This window comes from Condylostylus longicornis, unplaced genomic scaffold (genome assembly GCF_029603195.1).
Source record: "Condylostylus longicornis isolate FDR11 unplaced genomic scaffold, ASM2960319v2 ptg000037l, whole genome shotgun sequence".
Taxonomy (NCBI): Eukaryota; Metazoa; Arthropoda; class Insecta; order Diptera; family Dolichopodidae; genus Condylostylus; species Condylostylus longicornis.
Genome location: NW_026578006.1, coordinates 507,673 through 528,251, shown reverse-complemented (window position 1 = coordinate 528,251; position 20,579 = coordinate 507,673). Strand labels below are relative to the sequence as shown.

The following is a 20,579-nucleotide window of genomic DNA, read 5'->3' as shown; positions in this document are numbered from 1 at the left end:
TTTTATATAAGTGTTTGTTTTTATCAATCAGTATTATAATTTTTATTTATTTTATATAATATACTTTTAAAATTAAATTTAATTTTCAATTTAAATTTAAATGTTCATTTTAAATGAAATAATTTAATTTTTATTAAAATATACATTAATATAAGAAATAAAATAAAAACAAATTGTTTTTTTTTTTTTTTTTTTTTTGGTACAACAAATAGCAATAATAATAATTAGATAGAGAAGAAGTTATTGAAATATTAAAAATTGAAAATATTTACCAAATAAAGCTTTTATAAAATCATCAAAAATTAAAATTTTATAATGAAGAATTGCGTGTTTAGAAGAGTAATTTAAAAATTTTTTTTATTTTTAAAAAAAATGCAAACATATTTTGCTAGTCGTTTAAAAGTATATAAGAAACATTTATTAAGAGTTTATATTATAATATGTACAATGAATGTACATTGAATGAAGGGTGTATTTAATTTTTTGAATAAAAATAGGGAAGGAGTAAAATTTTCTAAAAATTCATAGTTTTTTAAGATAGATAGAAAATTTAAAATATTAAAAAATATAATCAAAGAAATATTTAAAATTAATCGAAGAAGTGTACATATGTAATTTTTTGGAAATTTTTCACTTTGCATTTTATAACCTAAAAATATGCAATTTTTTGTGGAATTCGCAGAGAAAATATTTTTATAAAGCTTGTATCATTAATGGGCGTAATACACAATAAAACAAAAAAATTTTGTGATTTGAAACATAGAGCAAAAATACGAGAAAAAAAAAACACCAAAAAGTCAAAGAAAAAAAGAAAACACATTTATAAGGAAAACGATATTGTTATTCTTTTTCTTCTTAATAAATTTTGTTAATTTTTCCAAAATATAATTTGTTATTTTTCATAGTTCATAAGGTAAAAAAACCTTTAACTGGAGCTGAAGAGGAGCTACAAGGTATATTACACGATGGAGCTCCTGCATGAAACCATGTTGTTACGCCGATTCCACCAATATGTGATGTCGATGTTGTACCAGACGATAAATCTTCATCTATAAATTTTGATAAATTTGCTGATTTATTTTTTTTTTTGTAATATAAAATAAAGATAGAGTGACAAAAATGTATAAAATTATTTTAAGAATTTTTATTTTACAATGTTTTTATACGATATAAAAACTTTATGAACAAAATGTCTATAATCGAACATTTAGTACAGCACAAAATTTCAAAAATTTTGGAGCTTGGGGAAATTTAATATACTTTGATTTACTTTTTAATTGAAGTAGAATAATTAAAACAAATTTTAAAGAATTATAAAAGTTAAAAAATTTCTGTCTAAACATCAACACTTAATGCCTTAGTATCCTTTTCTTGGCAGACCTTACTTGCTTAATGAAATGAAAACTATAAGTGACAAAAAAAATGTTTAGTTTTTTTACAGTCGTTGACTATACATACAAATGTGCTTATGTTATATAAAAAAAAAAAATTTAATATCTGTAACACGCAACTAAATACTAATCAAAAAGCAGGGTTGTAAATTGGCATTGATTAGACGTATGTAGATATCAGCAAATAAAAGAAAGAAAAGCTTCTGCAATAAAGCACAATCAAACCAATCACGAAATTCGTATATGGGCTAATTTAAAAAATTTTTATACGAATTATGAGTAATTTAAAACTTAAGTTTACGAGTCTACAAGCTGAGCACAAGTAGAAGAAATATTCTAGACTGAATTCTTCCGAAATAAACCCGAACCTTTTTTAATATTTACATGTAATATTAAATAATAATGATTTAAAAGTATTCTGTTAACCACAGGGCACTTGTTTTAAAATTATTAAAATTATTCCACACCATTTGTTTAATATTAATGGAAGATTTCCGGTGTGCAGTTTTTGATTTTTGCAGTCAATCGTAAGAACAACGCCCGAATAGCTTTGTAAAACTAATAATTAATTTCATTTAACACTGTATTTTTGGTACTATAATAATTATATAAAAAAATAAAGTCTATTTAGAAGTTCAAAATTTAAAGATAGTACAAAAATAAAAAAGAGAACAGAAAAAGAGAAAGTGTGTTCCAATTTCATCAAAATTAGTTTCTATATTGGGTCATTTGTATTTGATTAAATTTAGAATTTAATTTGCAAGTTAATGAAAACTATTCAATTTAAAAAAAATTTTTTGATGAAATTGACGAAAAATTTGTTGTGAGAAAAAGAACAAAGGAAATTGTAGAAATTAGAAATTGTAGAAATGAAATTAATATTTATAATAAAAAATAAATAGTGTTTGAATGAAAAGAAATTTAATAATAGAAGAAGCAAAAATCTAAAGAGGATTATATTTAAAAAAAAAAAGTGGTTGTGGACTGTTTGATATCAATTAGGCTTTTATTATGTCTTTTATACACTTTGATGACTTCAGAGACCTGAAATAAGATCCAATAAATATGTTTTAACAATAAAAGAAATTTTAAAGTTAACATTTACTCAAATCAATTTATGAAATGTAGTATGCCAAGTATACGAATTCCATTTCGTATTAATTTTTAATAATTTCCTATTATTTTCCCTTGAAACAGATGCTTTAAAAAGTTTATGTACTCGTATCAAATATTTTATTTTCATTTATTTTAAAGAATTTAATTACAATTTTAATTGTTATATTGTTCGAAAAGTAAAGTTTTCAATTAAATTATGTATAGTATTTTATGAAATATTAATTTTTCTTATTAATTGTGTTATTCTTGATTTGAACTTTGTAATTTATAGAACATTATCTCGGGACCAAACTGAAATTCTTAAATTCTAGTTTTCAAAAGAATTTTTCAAATAATTTGAAACTACCTTGATATAATAGAGAAGGTATATGAAACATAATTATTATTATTATTAATATTATTACAGTATGCATTAAAAATGTCGGATCATTAAATGTTCTTGTCTTGTCCTTGTTTTGAAAAGAAGCCATTTAACATTTTGAATATTCTATCTAGATTTTGAAAATTATATCGTTTTTAAAATATCTTGGTTATATCAATTATATTTTATTATTATTATTTATTTCTTCTAAAAAGAAAAATCCATTTTATATTTCGATAATTGAAATTATTATTTAAAAGCACCATTCCCCACACATATTGTCATATCCATAAAAAGTTAATCGCTTGAATAATAATTGTGGTTAAGAATTTCAATTTTATATTTTTGTTAACATTGAATAGTGATTATATTTGTTATATTTTCCATTTTATAACATATATTAAAATAATTTTTCCACTTGATTAACTAAATTATATATATATTTAATATTTTCATATTGTTCGACTATTTTCTGCATTTCTTCTTAAATAATTCAATGATGCGAAATTTTATATTCTAATCTAAATTAAATATTTTATGTTGTAAAATTCCATTCTATGATTCTGAAAATTTCTGAGCTTATTTTTCTAAAGTTATTTAAATTTTATATTTTTGTGAACATTTTTAGAGGACATAAGTTTCGGATTCCAGTAATATATTACATACAGCTCTTGTTCAAATTCACATCGAAAAAAACTGGAATTAACGGATTGCAAAACACGTAGCTTTCATTATTATCGCATTGAAATATCTTTATGTATATGGAGAATCGTATTTTAAATGAGATTATATGTTGTCCATATATCACAATTGGTATCACAATAAGCCTTACTGGTCTATGTGTACCTTCGGGTAGCCGCGTCGGCCTAACCTAACCTATATCACAATTTTATGCAAAAAAAAAATAATTTCTTTAACAATTTTTATGAATTAAAATAGCAGTCAAAAAATTATTCATATTTTATTTTTATTCTCATTTTTTAAGATTACATAATATGCAAATGCAGATTTGGATTCAAAGATGTAGATGATATATTATTAGAAAACCAGCTGTGATATATGAAACACACGTAATGTTTAGCATAAAAGTCACTAAATTTTCTAAATATTATACAATGATAAAATGTATAATATGTGTACTACAATCCAGTAAGAATATTATTCTAAATATACTATGTATGTTTATCTAGAATATATGTATGTATTTTGCTATTCATATACACTTTTCTTTTTCTCGAAAATGTAACAAAATATTGTTAAATGATTTTTTTTGAACTTGTTACTTTCAATTGTAATTGTAATATTCATTTCTTTTGTATATATATATATATATATACATATTATTTATGGAATCACACAATTAAAAATACCTGGTTTTGGTACCGAAAGAAAACCATGTTGTTCTGGATAAGATTGACTATAATAAGAAAGTTGAGGTGAATATCTATCATCGAATCCATGCAATGAATGTGTTGAAGTCGCACGTGCTTGGTGGTGTAAATCTATTTATTTAGTTATTTTATATATATATATGTATATATATATATACATATTGTTTATATTTTTTTATTTTTTATTTTCATTTTTGATTTTGCCGGTAAATTCATATTTATATATTACATATAATATATATGTATAGAAAAAATTGAAAAATATGGTATATATATATATATTATAAACAAGTATTTTATAACTTAATTCACAATTGATATAAAAATTGTATTATGCTTAATTAAAATTTAATAATAAAAGACATAGAAAAAAAAATACATTGAATATTAAAAAAAAAACACAACTTTTATAGGACACTTATATTTTTTTCAAATGTATATGTATATATATATAATATAATATGATGTATGGGGATATATGATATTATATATTCTTTTATTATGTAATTCGATTGACACAAAAAGTGATAATGCGGATTATTTTTTTTATAATCGATGTTCGATGTGAAACATATTATTATAAATATACATATATATATATATATATTTAAATGTATATATATACGATTTACTTGTGAATTTACATTATAATGGGGAATTTTTGAAATAACCATTAATATAAAGAAAACAAAAATAAATTAAAAATAAATAACAATATTGTAAAAAAGAAAATTTAAAAATTTTTTAAAATTTGCCTAATTGTAGAAAACGAATTACGCTTGAGTTTTTGGTAAATTACTGAAATGTTCTAATCGAAATTCTATTTTGAATAAAAATATTAAATGGAGTTATTTTTATAAATATAAAGATAAATTTTAAAATTTTTAATTGTATTTTAAATTAAATTCGATTAATGTTGTTCAGTTGTTCAGTTCGGACTATGTATATGTTCCGCAATTATGGACAAAAACGTGAAAAAATTGTAAATTTAAAAATATTGAGATTTTTTTTAAAAAATACAGTTAGATTTATTTTGGAAAACCTTGTTAAAATTTTTAATATTGTTTTTAAATACAAAAAAAATAATTTATTAATTTGTAATCGTTAGTTTAAATAGCAGTAAATTGAGTGAAATTTATTGACTGAGACCAAACAAAATTTTTATTTTTGAATCTGTTTGAGTAGATTCAAATGTTCCTCAAGAAATTTTGGATTCAAAAAAGAAGATAGAAATTGCATAACTACAAAACTACAAATTTAGTATATTTGGAAAGAGAAACGAAACGTAGTGTGACAATTCAAGAAATAAAAGAAGACGAGGACTAGTGTATACATACGGATTGGGTAAATATAAAATATTTCAATGATTTTTTGTCATTACATTACAAAGAATACAAAAATGTGCTTTATATTCTGTTAAAATATCATTATGCTAGATATGCAAAACATATATAACTTATATACATATACATACATTAAATTTTGTTGGAACTCAAAACAAGGTGAAATTGAGTAAAGAATTCAAGATTAAGCATTTCAGTAATTCGTAATAAATTTTATAATATTTAAATTTTAACAATTTCCTAATTTTCTGGAAACTTTCTTTTGTTTTTTTTTTTGTTGTTTTGTAACTTATTTTTGACACATTTAAATATAAAGTCCCAATTTTATAATGAATTTTTTCTATTTATAAAAATAAATAATGATGACGTAGATATTTAATATAAGAGTACAAAATGAATATTGTATTTTTGATCCACAACCACAAAACTTAATGATTTCATTATATAAATTTGCTTTTAAAATTTAAAAAAAAAAAAAAACATTTTTTTTTACACAAAAAAAATTAATACAAAAATATTAAAAAAAAAAAATTAAGGAAATGAAAATATTAAAAAAAAAATTTATATTTCATTTTAGAGTAAATTGAACGTTATTCTTTTACCTATGCTTTTTTTTTCATTTCAAATGTTTAACAATATTAAAATAATTTGATTTTTAAAATTAATTAAATTTAAAATTTTTATATATATGTATATGTATGTACGTGTATACTCACTTTTATTCGATGAATGATTTCTACCAATTTCAGCTAATGATCTAATTATTGGAAGCATACTCATATTTTTTTTTAAATGATTTTCATTTTGATGTCGATGACGTCTTAATAATGCTTCACGTACTTTATCACGTGATTCCCTTGGTAATGTACCAGAATTGACCATATTTTCACATACTAAATCAGCTAATGTTTCAATTGTATTTGCTTCCATATCTAATATTACAGAACCATTCAATATTAAACTACGTAATTCGAATAATGAATGTAATGATAATGTTGCTACATGTGGTTTTGACCAACGATTACCACCTTCTTCAACATCTTCTTCAAATTTAATCCAACGTGCTGTTTCTTTCCATTCAAGTTCATCACCTTCTTTAACAAGTGTTTCCATTTCAGAAAATAATGGATGGGATTCATGTTGTCTATCATCAATATCTTCTCCAAGTATAAATTGAACTCGTTGAGCCGGTGGGGTAACTTTAATTTTTATAAATAAGAAAATTAAAATATTTAAAATTGTATTGAATATCGATTTTGCATAAATAATAAAATTATTTAATTTCTATAAAATGACAACAAAATTGAATTAAAAAATTTGTAGTCTGTGAAAATTTAATATTTTTTTTTTTTAGACATATGTACGTCACAAATTACAGATTCCCTGTAATATAAAATTTTGAATAATTTTTTATAATATTAAATTCCACAGTTCTTAGCATAATATTTAAAGAATAAATTATATTACTTTTTAAATTAAGAAAAATCATTTTATAAAATAAATATTATCAACTGTCTCAAGCCAATTTGTTTATTATAGTTGTTTTTTTATAATTTATATTAATGCATATTGTTTTGGAGTTTAATTTCCAATTTAAAACGAACATGCATTTCAAGAATAATTCGAAAACAAATAAATAAATGCAAACTATTAAGTGTAGTTTAAAAAAAATTTATTGCATTCAAAATGTATAATATGTTAATATAAAAATATTAAATTTTATAATTTGTATATCGTTAATTTATTAATTTTATTGACTGAAGGTATGACATATTATTCCTATGTCATCCTTAAAATGATTTACCGTTACCAAATTACCTTTTCGCTATACTGTCATTAAATTTACATTTTTATGGGTGTGGAATTTAACTTCCTAAAAAATTAAGGAAATTGTATTCTAGAACTTGTGCGAGCGTTAAGGGGTTTCGTATGACGATATCCTTTTAGGGGATAAAATCTTAAAATTTGCTTAGCAGCATAAGAAAATTCTAAAATTCAAAATGTCATGTTTTCCGCATGAGAAATCGCGAACTTATATGAGACTGCTGGTTTTTTAAATATTTGCTCAATCATCAATTTTATATGTGGCTCAAATAGCCATAGTTTGTAAATATAAATGTTACGTTTATTACTGATTTAATAGGAAAGTTACGGCTCATTATAGCGGAAGTTTATTTAAATAAATATTGTCTTATAACAAATTTTTAAAACCTAAAAATACTTTTCGAAAAAAAAAAATTAAATTCAATGTCATTCTATATTATTTTAAAAATTTTCATTATTTAGTCTTGAGTATCTTGTTATTTTTCTTTTTTCCTCCTAAATATTTTCATATAATTAATAATTATTTATAATTTTTTTTTTTTTTTTTGTACAATTAATGAATTTTTTATTTGTTTACTTTTCTGTAAGAGATGCTTTGCAAAATATTTAAACAAAAAGTATAGATGTGCGTGTATTATAATACACAAATAAATTCAATGAACTTCTACATAATTAATAAATAAATAAATAAATATATAAGGAGAGCCACAAAAACGGTGGTGTGTTCTTCAAGGTTAAAAATCCAAATATAATTTTCACTTAATTTCCTAAGTGGGTTTATATTATTTTTTTAATGTGTTTATGTTAAACAGTGTGTTGTATGTATGTATGTGTATCTATATATACAAACAAAATTTTTGCAAAATAATATGTATATATGTGTATATGCATGTATGTTAATTTTACATTAATATGTTTTGAAAATAATGATATTGGCGTTTTAAAAATAAAATTTTTTTTTGTATAAAAAAATTGTTTGAATTTTATAAAAATAGAAATTTTAAGCAAATTGCATTAACTTATATACAAAACAAAAAAAAATATTAAAATTGTGGTATTTTAAGTTTAAATAAATGAAAAAGCATTAAAATTTTACTGCTAAATTTGCAGTTTACATGAATTACATTTGGTTGATTTGACAAAAACCAATTATTGTTTTCTAAAATAAAAACTAGGTGTATGTTTTTTTTAAATTATATTAACAATGCCAAGCAGTTTTGAAATAATAATTCGCTTTTTGAGTAACGCTAGCCTTACATACGAGTAGTAAAAAATTTAATAAAAAATTATGTTTTTCAAAATTACAAAGTTTAATAACCAATTTTTAATAAATTTTTTTACGCTTAAAACATGCAATTCGGTATTAAATTTTTAATTTATTTGTCAGCTTTAATTTTATTTAAAAATACTTTTCAATAATAAATAATGGTACTTCTCTAAATTGTCAAAATTTTTATTCACAATTTGGGCAAAATTGACGCAAAATTTTTTGTTAGCAACATGTTGCTAAACCAATTATAAATTTCGATTTACTCCGTGTTTAATATATTATTTGCAATTTGATTATTAAGAGAAGTACCAATATGTAAAATATTTATAATGAATCATTCAAAAGTGTAAAAAGTATAATTCAATTAAATAAAATTATTTATAAGACGCTTTGGCAATAATTTTAATTATATATTTGTAATAAATAAAATTTATGGAACAAAGTTTAAACTAAACTACTTTTTAAAACTATTTTATATAGGTGATAAAAAAATCTACGCAAAATAGAAAATAAACTAATAATTTATAATATTACAAAATGTGTGCTTACAATTGTCCCCATCATCAGGTGCTAAACTAATGCGTCGTCTTGATATAATGGGTGGTGGCCCTTTAATTTCAATACCAGTGAAATTAAAAACAATTTTTTTTTTAATAATTTTTTGATATATATGCATAATATTTGTATATATATGTATGTACAAATATTAAATTATATAGAAAATAGTATTGTGTTTCAATTATTTCTTAAATATGAAAAAATCTATATATATACAGTGGTGGCCATAGAAATATAGTCACCTACCTTCATATTATATTTGTTCACGCAACTTATTTTTAATAGCATGTAGGCATCACTATTGTTCCCAAAAAGTAAGAGTAATTAATATGGTATCATAAATAATTTTGGGGAAAAAACACTATTTGCACTTTATGTATTGAAGATAAGTATTATTTTATTACATAAAATTAATATTTTTAGTGGTCTGTAAAATAAAACCAATGTGTTAAATATTAAAAATATCGAGTGAAGAAAATTTTCGGTTGAGTTTATTAAAATATTTTTTGAGTTTATTTTTCAAAATTTTATTTTAAGTTTTATGTGAAATATCGATTCGGAATGGACTAGTTACTCATTATACAACAAAATAGGGAACAAAGGTATTAACATTCCAAAATAAAGATGAATTTCAAAGAAATATTAGAAAAAAAATAATTAAAGGACCTAAATTTAATGCAGTTGGATAAGGAACAGAAGGGATGGGATATAAGGCGCTAAAAAGAACACAAAAATCGTTTCATTTTATCGTTGAGTCATCCCTTAATAAAACCTAAATTAAATTTGAATATGAATGCACGTATTATAAGAGGAAGACTGCTAGAAAAAAATTTGAATATCATGGATGCTGCAAAAGTTCACATTATTGCAGTTATTAAATAATTAAAAACCGTCAAAAATTCTCGAAAAAACACGTTGAATGCAGTATGGCGATCGAAAATGGATCTTATATCAGAAGCTATCTGCACTACATATTTTCTGATTCGTTATTATTGTTAATTTTAAATTATTCGTTCTCTTTTAAATTTTAAAAGTATTTTATTAAAAATTATTAACACAATCTTCATCTTTTGATTTATTTATAAACAACTTGTGAATTCGGAAAACAATTAAATTTAATCTTCTTAAGAAATTCTCCAAGTAAAACTAATTATAATAATTAAAATTTTTTTATTTGCAAGAATAACTTTTTAAGTATTACAATTTTATGTGCAAATATACTTTTACAATAGAACTTCAATTAAAAATATTTTGAAGGGATAATATTATTAACTTTGTTTTTAATTTTATTTTTTAATTCATCCCAATCAAATTATATATTTTACTTTGTAAATACAATAAAAATTTTATCTGTCTGCTCTTCACTATAATAAAAGTACAATATCAATAAGACTAATAGTAATAAAACTAATCCGATTTATTAGAGATCAAACATTGGAGATAGTTAGGAAAAATTAATTTTCTTTAACTATTTTATTGGAATAAATGGTATTCTATTTAATTTTCTTTAAACTAAATTTATTGAATTAAAATTATAAGTTAAAGAAATTAGAAAAGTTTGAAAAAAAAAATGTTTTTATGAAATTTTTTTTTTTATATTGTCTAGACATTTTTTAATACACATAAGTATGAATATTTTGAATTTTTAATCATAAGAAATTTACTTAAAGTGTATACGTATAATTTTCGGTTAATGATGATATTTCTAAAATATATATACAAACTAATTTAGTAGATATATTGCGTGACCCGTCAAATTCTATGTATATCGAAAACTATAATCTTAATTTATAGTTAATGATAAGATTAAAGTAAATAAATTGCATTCTAATTTTTCTATTTCTTATAATCGCAAATAAATTTTCTCAAAATAAACTAATTAGTGCGTCTAATCAAGTTTAAGTTCATTGTCAAATAATTTTCTATGGAATTTTTTCAAAATGGTCAGAAAATGCTCAATGATCTAATTTTTAACTATTTTTCTTTTATATATAAAATTTATGAAATTATAGAATTTTCTCTACAAGGAGAAGTCCTTATTTTACAAATAAATACACGAAATTTTTTTTTTCGTGAATTTTATGTGACACTAATTATATTTTCTGCTTTAAAGCTATTAAATAAGATTTTGGAAGAATGAAATCTAAATTTTATGTATTTATACATATGTATATGACAAGATTCAATTTTAAATAATATTATATAAAGTATATTATGTTTATTTAATAATGAAAAGATGAAAATATATAAAATGGAAAATTTATTTTACAATATGCCACATTTCTATATATTTATATTATATATACAAATACTCGTAAGTGTATAAATGAAAATCAAAGTCAAACAAATCTGTTAATAACAAAATTAAACAATTGTTGAAAGAGTTTTTGGGCAAATGAGAAGAAAAATCTGTAAAAAATTTGAATTCTTGATTTTTCAGCTCTATACTCTAGATTCTAGAAGTAGGTACTTATATTGCAATGAAATATCTATTCAGATCTATATACAGCTCTCAGGCAAAAAGACTCAAAATTTTTTTGTGTACATAGAGAATTTGTTTTTGGGCAACGGTATAATTTTGTTTTGAAAACATGTAATTAAATCGCTCCGTAAATTTTCCATAAGAGAAAAGCTGAACTTCATTATGATGAAAAAATCTGAACTCTCACAAATTTTTGAAACTTTGAAAAGTGGAATAAATTGTCTTTAATTCTCATTTACACTACATATTTAACTATAGAACACTATATAGAAAATTATATACATAGTTCAAAATGTATTCGCTTATGACTAAAAAGTAAAATTTTTTTTTGTCTTCTTAAATAAACCAAGAATAAATAGTTTATTTTATAAAACAGTGGGATATCAGAGAACTACTGAGAAAAACTAATTATGAGAATTTTTTTATTTTTATATTTTTTAACTACATAATATGTATGTATGTGTGGAAACAAATTCTTTATAAATCATGAACAAAATAATTTTTCAAATTTACATAATATTTATTTGAAAATTTCTATAACTACCCCAATTTACATAATATGTATGTAATTATTTTGTGAATATAATGAACATATGCTTATGTCCATACGTAATTCAGGTTTGCTTTACTTTTAAATTAATTTTTTTGTAGATAAAGTTCATTATAAACTATATAAGTTTAATTTAATTATAAAAAAATTAAAAATTCAAAAACTAATTAAATTGAAAATTTGAATATGAAATGCGAAAATCAAATATGAGAAATTGGTTATAAATTTTGAAAGGGTGCTGGAAATTAGTATGTATGTATGCCAATTTGATGATTTTCCAGAAAGGTTTTAATAGAATTATAGGGTAATATTAAAAGGATTTTATTTTGATTAACATTTATTTGTATAGGAAAAACTTGTCGAAAATTTTTGAAAATGTTCTGTTTTATACGTTATTTATGCCTATAGGTCAAATTTATATTTTTGTTTAACTTTATAAAAAATTTGAAGTCTTTATATATAATTTGTTTTCTGCCGAATTTGGTCTAATTTATCTTAATGAGGGGTCGAAAATAATAACAGAAGGATAAAAACTTGCAACTTTGAATATCATTAATCATATTAAATGTTTCCGGATTTCCCGGTAAAGAACAACGTTTTTCTTCTTTTAATTTCAACAGGTTTGGCAGGCTTTAAGGGGTTGAAGGATTGACCCATAATTTCTATACCATATTACAGTAAAAAAAATCTCTTTAAGAAATATATTTAAAAATTAATAAAAAAAAATATTTACTTGGTCTTTCTGTTTCCGGTAGGTTTTTATCACCACCTTCTCCATTACGTGCCTGATGTGATTTATGCCGTCTATGTGAATGTCTTCTGCTACCTGGAATGTGAACTCCTACGAATACTGTATGTGCTCGATGTCCTTAAATTGGAAATAATATTTTTTTTTAAATTAAATTTAAATATTGAATTTCAAGAAGGTAATAGAATAAAAACAAAAACATACACATATTATTATTAATTTTTTTTATATATTTGTAGAAAATAAATAAAAAATGCAATTAAAATGAAAAAAAAAAATTATATACAAAAGAGTTTAAACAAAAAAATACTCCCACAATTTTTATAATTAAAAATTTTAAGACTTGTTTCCATGTCAAATTGAAATTAACAAAGAAAAAACACATAACAAAATGAAATTAAAAAAAATTAAAAGGGGATCTCTTTTTATACTTCCTTTTTTAAAGGACATTATATCTTTTTTGATCTTTTGTATGATTTTATATAATTGAAAATATTTGTTAAACCAAATAAAATGAGTCAAGCTCATATCCCATAATTTATAATAAGCGAGTGAAATAATTAAAATTTTAGAATATTCTGTGCGGATTTATTGAGAAGAGTTCTATGGTACTTCGAGATAACTGCCAACAAAGGATTGCTTTGGTTTCATCTTCTAAATGCTGGGTGGTGTTGAAAGTTTTTAAAACTATGAAAACCCTCTTACCTTAAACAATAGGATTTGCTTTATAGATTTCGCAATAGATTGGATTGTAAGATGTTCTTGGGGGCAGTGAATATAAGTTAGCCTTAAATACGCTAACATTTGAAAGTGTCTTCTTAACACTTTAATAAGCATAAGAGAGAGTGTATGAAGATAGGAATGTAAGTGTTTACATACTTTGGAGCGATTGGGCCCTTTTGTCGATAAGATTTCCTATTAATCACTATTTCGGATTCACTATAAAAATTGTATGTTTTTTATAGTTGTACAGTTGGTTGTCAGATACTTGTTTTTAAAAATTGTTATTAAATGAGACCATTTAGTATTTTTATGCATAGAACTAAGTACGTCTACAAAAAAACATACTATCCGGAATATTCTTTGCTACGTAAATAATAAAAGAAGAGTGAAATTAATAAGTCGATTAGCACGAAGTAAATAATTAATATAGGTCATAAATTGTTATATTTAAAAAAAACTGAATATTTTCAGCAATTGTCCTTCAAAATGTCCTTTAATTTTATTTTTGACTTCTTTTCTCTTGGCATTTTATTTTGATAGCACACGCAAATAATTCATACATAAGTATATGATATACTTATACAGGTTTAAAACAGAGTTAATTTTGGTAGGATAAAAAAGTATAAATAGTAGATTGGGAAAAAAACGTGCCAGCTACTAAAATTCATGACATAATATAAGAATAAAATTTACTTAGGAAATTGGTTATTTTTTATTGTTATTTTGTAATTTTGGTTCTTTATGCCTTTGTTAAATAGCGTATAGCCGGTAACTTGGTGATATTTAGCAGTTTATCTGATTTTAACAATTTAACAAATTTGTGTACTTAAATTCAAGGTTATGCTTTAATTTTGTTGCGGGAAAATTGACGATTTTTTTGCTGACTTCAAGAATTGTATTCTTATTTTTTTAACAAATTCATAAAAATAATAAATCTTGAATTTTCCTAAAGAACACTTAATTGTCCAGAATTCAGAACATTGGGATTAGGTCTAAAGTTTTTGTTGTTTTAAGGAGAATATTTTTAGAACTCAAACATTATCATTAATTACAAATTGCTGACTAAAATTTATCTCATTTATATTCACTGTTAAACCTTTACAGGCTGATATCTTACCTTCAATATCTTGTTCCGTAAAACCTGGAAGATATTTCCCCGGATCTTTGGGGGCCTCATCGTCTGTTGAATGTGAATGCATTGTCCACGGTCTAGAAAAAATTAAGAAAAAAACAAAACAAGTAAATAATTAGCTCATATTATTATTTATTAAGTTATTAATTAAATTTTAATTTAAAATAGGAAAAGTAATTCTCTACTTTATATTTCCTGTTTTTTTCTAATTAAGTATATAATTTATGTAAAATGTTACAATCTGTAATAGTTTTGTAAGAAAAGGGGAAGAACTTGCATACCTATTGTTTTGAATCTTTATTCTTATATTCTCACAAATAATTTTGAAAACAAATTAATTTTATTCTTAATAGTTATATTTTTATGTAAATTATCTTAATTATAATTTTCTACGATTCATGAATTAAAACATTTTGTAAAATATTTGTTATTAAAAAAATTGTTTTTAAATAAATTATACACACTGTTATTGTTTAAGAGTAATTGACTGTAATAAGATTTTAAAGAAAATCAAGATTATTTTTAAAGATAATATGAAAAATATAGAAAAAATTCCGAGTGATCAGTCTTTGAAAAATAATATGACTTATGATGTAATAGATTTAAGTGATTTATTGTTATGTACATTAAGCAAAAAAAAAAAGAAAATAGACTTCCTTTTGAATTGGTAATATTTAACTTTTCATTTCAAACACATGCATTTGATTTTTTTAATTTCTGTCATAGAATTATGAGTGAGGAGCAGGTTGTTCAATATTAAGTAGTGTTTTATTTATTACGAGGTAAATTTTAAAAATCTGTATAAATTATACTTGATTGATAGACTGACATAATGCGGTTATCTATTATATATAGATGAACCAATATGAAAAGTTTGCATATATGTATGTAATTAATTAGAAATTAAATAAAGTTTCCCTATTCTGATTTAGTTGCACTTGTAGGTTCAAAACGAAATCGGGTACAGTTTACGATTCAGTAATACATGATGTCCGTCAAATCCTGCATTGGAATCTGACTCGTACTTAGGTTATAATATTTTTGACCATCATACAAACGATAACACTACAGAGGTGGTGTAGACGCTATACCTTTTGAAAGTGCTTTTTCGGTACAGTGGTCGGCACAAGTTAAATTCAAGTTATGTACGTTCATTTGAGTGACTGTTCACAATCGATTTGGGTACAAAGCAATAATTTATGAGCTAACGTGAAGGTTATTAAGCGCATTTTCTTCATTCCTTCCGACATTTACAGGTGAGATATGGAACGGCGTCGACATATACTATTATATTTTCTATACTTATGGAAATTCTCTTTGAAAATGTTTGTGTTGGGTAGATATCGAGTTCTCATTTTTCTTTGATTCCTATTGTTTGAATTTCGTATGAATGTAATGACCGAACTCCTATAATATATCTTTTGTAACTGTCTAATATTTTGAATAAAATTTATTCGGTATTGAGGAACTGTTATTTGACTTTCTTAGTTCTAAAAAGGGCCAGAATAAAATACGAATAGTTGCAGTTTTTGCAGATTAGTTTCTATTTGCCATAATTTAATCTATTTAAAAATCTATAAAAATTGATAGATTGTGAAATTTTTTTGTCTGAATTTTCCTATAGGACTTTAAAGTTCTAAAATATGGTATGTTGTAATATTTTGTAGTTTTATACAGTCAACAAATTAATTTAAATGATAAAGGTCGTTATTTTAAAATATTAACATATTAATTGTTATGCTTTATGAAGCAAAATTTTCTCAATTTATATTTTAATTTATAGCTACCAATTTATAGGTAACGTATAATTAATGAAAATCTTACAAATCAGTTTTTCTACTAAAATACGCAAGGTCTTGTAGTCTGTTCTATACGTAAACATACACAATGTTTATGCAAGCAGGAACATTTAAGTGAAATAAAACGTGCAAGGAGAGTAGGATTTAACCGGATTTGCGATTCTATGGTTGCAAAACACATTTATGAAACGGATCACACAATCACGGAAGATAACTTAAAGGTATTAAAAGAGGTAAAAGGAAAACACAGGAGAGAAGTTCATGAAAGCATGCAGATATACAAATCAAACAAGGACTGCCTACTAAACACGGACGAAGGTAACGCGGCTACTTGGCTCTTTAAATTAATTATTTGACCAGTTTTAAGGTTTAAAACAGGTATAAATTTAGTTTGTAAATAATAACAAAAAAAAAAAAATAAATAAATAAATAATCAAATTCTAGATTAAGTCAGGTATAATATTCCTAATTTTAATAGATTTCAATTTTTATTGTTTGTTGTCTTAATTAGAAGAAAATCAGCTTTGATAAAGTGCGTATGTAGCGCACGAAATATATTAGCGAAAAATAAAAAGTATTTTATTCCGAATAAAAAGAAGTTTTCTTCTCACACCAATAAAAAAAAAAACAATTATATTTCGGAAAAATTATTAACCATTGAAAAAAAAATTTTTTGAATACACAATGTCTTTGAATGTTTGTCACAATTTGTAATTTTTTTTAGTAAATACTTTAAATTAGAAAGAGTTAATTTATAGAAGAATTGTAAACTACTTGTAACACATGCACATTTATAGACAATAATATTTTATATTCAATCATACTCTATATAAAATTTTACAAATAATTAAAAACATACTTAGACTCCATTTTTTATATTTTCCTAATTTTTCGTTTTTTTTTTGTTTTTTTGTTTTTCTATTCTTGTTCTTAATTTATTATTTTAATTCACAATGATCTTCACTATAAACTTTGTTCTCTGTCTTATTTGCTCTTCTTATTTAATTAGAAATTATTCCAATTTAAATAATAACTAGCATATTATAGAAAAAACTTAATAAATTTTATATATTAAGTATGTGTATTTTGGATATATATGTATTTATGTTGGTATGTAACTGAATATCTCAGAGTATTTTTAATACAAAACGGAAACAATAAATTTATATAGAGCGTTTTAAGTTCACAATATGAATGTATACTTTGTTAAATATTGAATTAATTTTATATAACAAAAAGGAACTAATGTTGAATTTCATATATATAAGAGAAATTAATATTATTATGTTATATGCTTATTAACTTATATACTTATTGAATAGAACACATTTTTTCTTTTTAGAAAATATCACAAAATAAAATAAAATATTTATTTTTAAAATAAAACAAAAACATTAATTAAATTAAATTTTTTTTTAAATAATTTTTTTTATTTATTTTTAATTATAATTTGTTCGAATTTTCATAATTAAATGATTTTTAATTAAAATATTTTTTTTTAATATTTTATTTAAAACTTTTTTTTTTATTTTAAATTTTACTAAATAATTTCAAATAAGATATTGCACGTGTTTTTTTTTTATAAATTTAAAAATTGTTTAAATTATTTATGGCATTTTGTTAATTATAGTTATCAACTCATTGTTTTAGGCACTCTTTAAAAATTTTCATTTATATTCAATTTTAAATTTATATATTTTTTTTAATTATAATATTATAAAATTAATTGATTTTTGTAAACCATTCCTACAAAGTCCACAAATTTCGTAAATAAACTGATTTCGTTTTTATTTTGCAATTTCTGAAAAATCCAATTTATAAAATCCAATTTGAATAAACCTAAAAATAAAATTCGTAATTCGCAATAATTTCAATATTATGTGAATTTATTTTTTTTTGTTATTTACTTTAATTTTTTTTTTATAAAATCAGTAATATTAATGACTTTATTGTTAATTATTATTTGGAATATAATTAAAAGGGGCTCTTTAAAAATTTATATACACAATAAAATACTGTTATTAAAATAATTGTATAATTATATGGTCACATAATCATTATTTGAATTCTCATTATTTCCTTGTTATACTAATTGTATGTATCAAATTTGTTATAAGTACTATAGTATATTATGCACCTCATACACATACAATATTAAAAAGAATATTTTAAATATTTAATAACATAATATTTTTTTTAAATTGTATGCTTTCGATATTAATTGTTCTATTTATGTGAATTAAATTTTTATTATATGTAAATTTAATATTAATATTGAAATTTAATTAAATTTTTATATTGTATTTTTTTGTAATGCAGTGAATTTATATAGAAAAAATAAGAGGAAGTTCTTAAGATTATTTTGTTGTGATACAAAAAAATTTTGTTGTAAGGATTACGTAAGAGTTATTTTGAAAAACAAATTCAATTTTGGATTTTAGATGTTTTAGTTTACCATAACTGTGTTGGAAAATATTAGAATTAGAAAACTCATATTGACTGCAGTAAATGTTGCAAGAATGGATTTTTTTAAACGTCATTACGTTGTATTTCGGCACAATTCGCAACGAATATTAGACTTACAATTTTTCATGTTTTCACTTAGTCAATACCTAAGGGAACCACTTAGTTAAAAGTACTTAGAAATAAAGGAAGTTCACTTGTACACGTATGTGCCTTGCTAACAAATAATGTTTTAAACAATATTGTATAATTCTATTATTAATTCAGTATTGTTTAATGTTATGATCTTGTATTTCCTTGATGTTACTATATATATGTGTGTGAAAAAATAAAAATTAATTGTAATTATTGCGTGCATGTTTGAATACATTAAGGTATCACACATTTAAGGCTAAACAAACATTAAATCTTAAAATATTTTCGACCGGAAAACTAATTGTATATTTACAAACTGCAAAGAAAATGAATAAAAATTTGTAACATATTCTTATAATTATTACATATACCCATATGTATATATGTATATATGTTATATGAATATGTATAATTTTTCATAAAGTAGTTTAAAAATTTTATAAAATTTCGTGATTTTACCAATTTAATAAAATTTCCTGTTGATAATTTACGTTTGTGAATTATGATGTATGATCTTAATTGACACATCTTAATTTATGTGTTTTTATTAATAAGGAAAATAAATAATGAAAAAATTAAATATTGTCGACTTTAAAAAAAAATTTTCTTGCTTTTCTTCTACAGAAACTTTATTTAAAACAAACATTATGTAACTATTAATTATTTTGTGCATTTTGTTATTATAATTAACCTTATAATAGTGTTCCTGAGAATTTTTGCTCAATTTTAATTCAAACAAAAAAAATTTTTTTTTTGAATGGCAATGGCATTGTACTGTTGGGAATATTTTAATTAACGAAAATAATTAAAAACATACAAATCTAAATTTTGATTATATTCACTTTTAATGTTCGAATTCAAACTCAATTATTTTAAGTATTTCCGTAAATAATAATTAAAAGATCAAATGATGCAGATATAAAGAAACGAAAAAATGTAAAATTGTTTCAAAGTGATGTTAAAGTTGTTCACTTTCTGAATATAAGTTTACCTTTATGTGTATATTTATATTATTGAAAGGCATTTTATATGTATGTATTAGTTCACTCGCTTCGGGGATTAATAAATGAGAGACCTTTCTAATTTGCTGTTTACCAGCTTTCTAGATCATCAGAGAGCTGACTTATTTAGAGTTAAAAAATTTTGACGACAGGAAAATGTGAACAAGATTCAAATAAACCTTATATATAAGGGAATTTAAGTGTCTGGTTGGAAAATATGCAGGATATTCTAGTCATTAATTGTAACAAAAGTATGTGTTATTGTTACTGAAGAGCAGTTATTGTATTTACA

At 22.3% G+C, this 20,579-nt stretch overlaps 1 protein-coding gene across 15 annotated transcripts in view; it reads right to left on the bottom strand.

The window, feature by feature from the left end:
• The window catches only part of LOC129608899 (electrogenic sodium bicarbonate cotransporter 1), a 127,424-nt gene that overhangs the window by 20,219 nt on the left and 86,626 nt on the right, over positions 1 to 20,579 (bottom strand). For 3 of the 15 annotated variants that reach the window (XM_055520671.1, XM_055520669.1, XM_055520672.1), the window contains exons 2-6: positions 14,875 to 14,966; positions 13,020 to 13,154; positions 9,246 to 9,320; positions 6,319 to 6,801; positions 4,239 to 4,370 (exon numbers count right to left, since the gene is read on the bottom strand). In XM_055520671.1, coding sequence (XP_055376646.1) covers positions 4,239 to 4,370; positions 6,319 to 6,801; positions 9,246 to 9,320; positions 13,020 to 13,154; positions 14,875 to 14,956 — 907 coding nt within the window. In that variant the 5' untranslated portion in view covers positions 14,957 to 14,966. Of the gene's footprint in view, positions 1 to 923; positions 1,050 to 4,238; positions 4,371 to 6,318; positions 6,802 to 9,245; positions 9,321 to 13,019; positions 13,155 to 14,874; positions 14,967 to 17,547; positions 17,790 to 20,579 lie in introns of those variants that run through there. The other 12 variants (XM_055520680.1, XM_055520667.1, XM_055520678.1 and 9 more) reach the window with 11 other exon arrangements.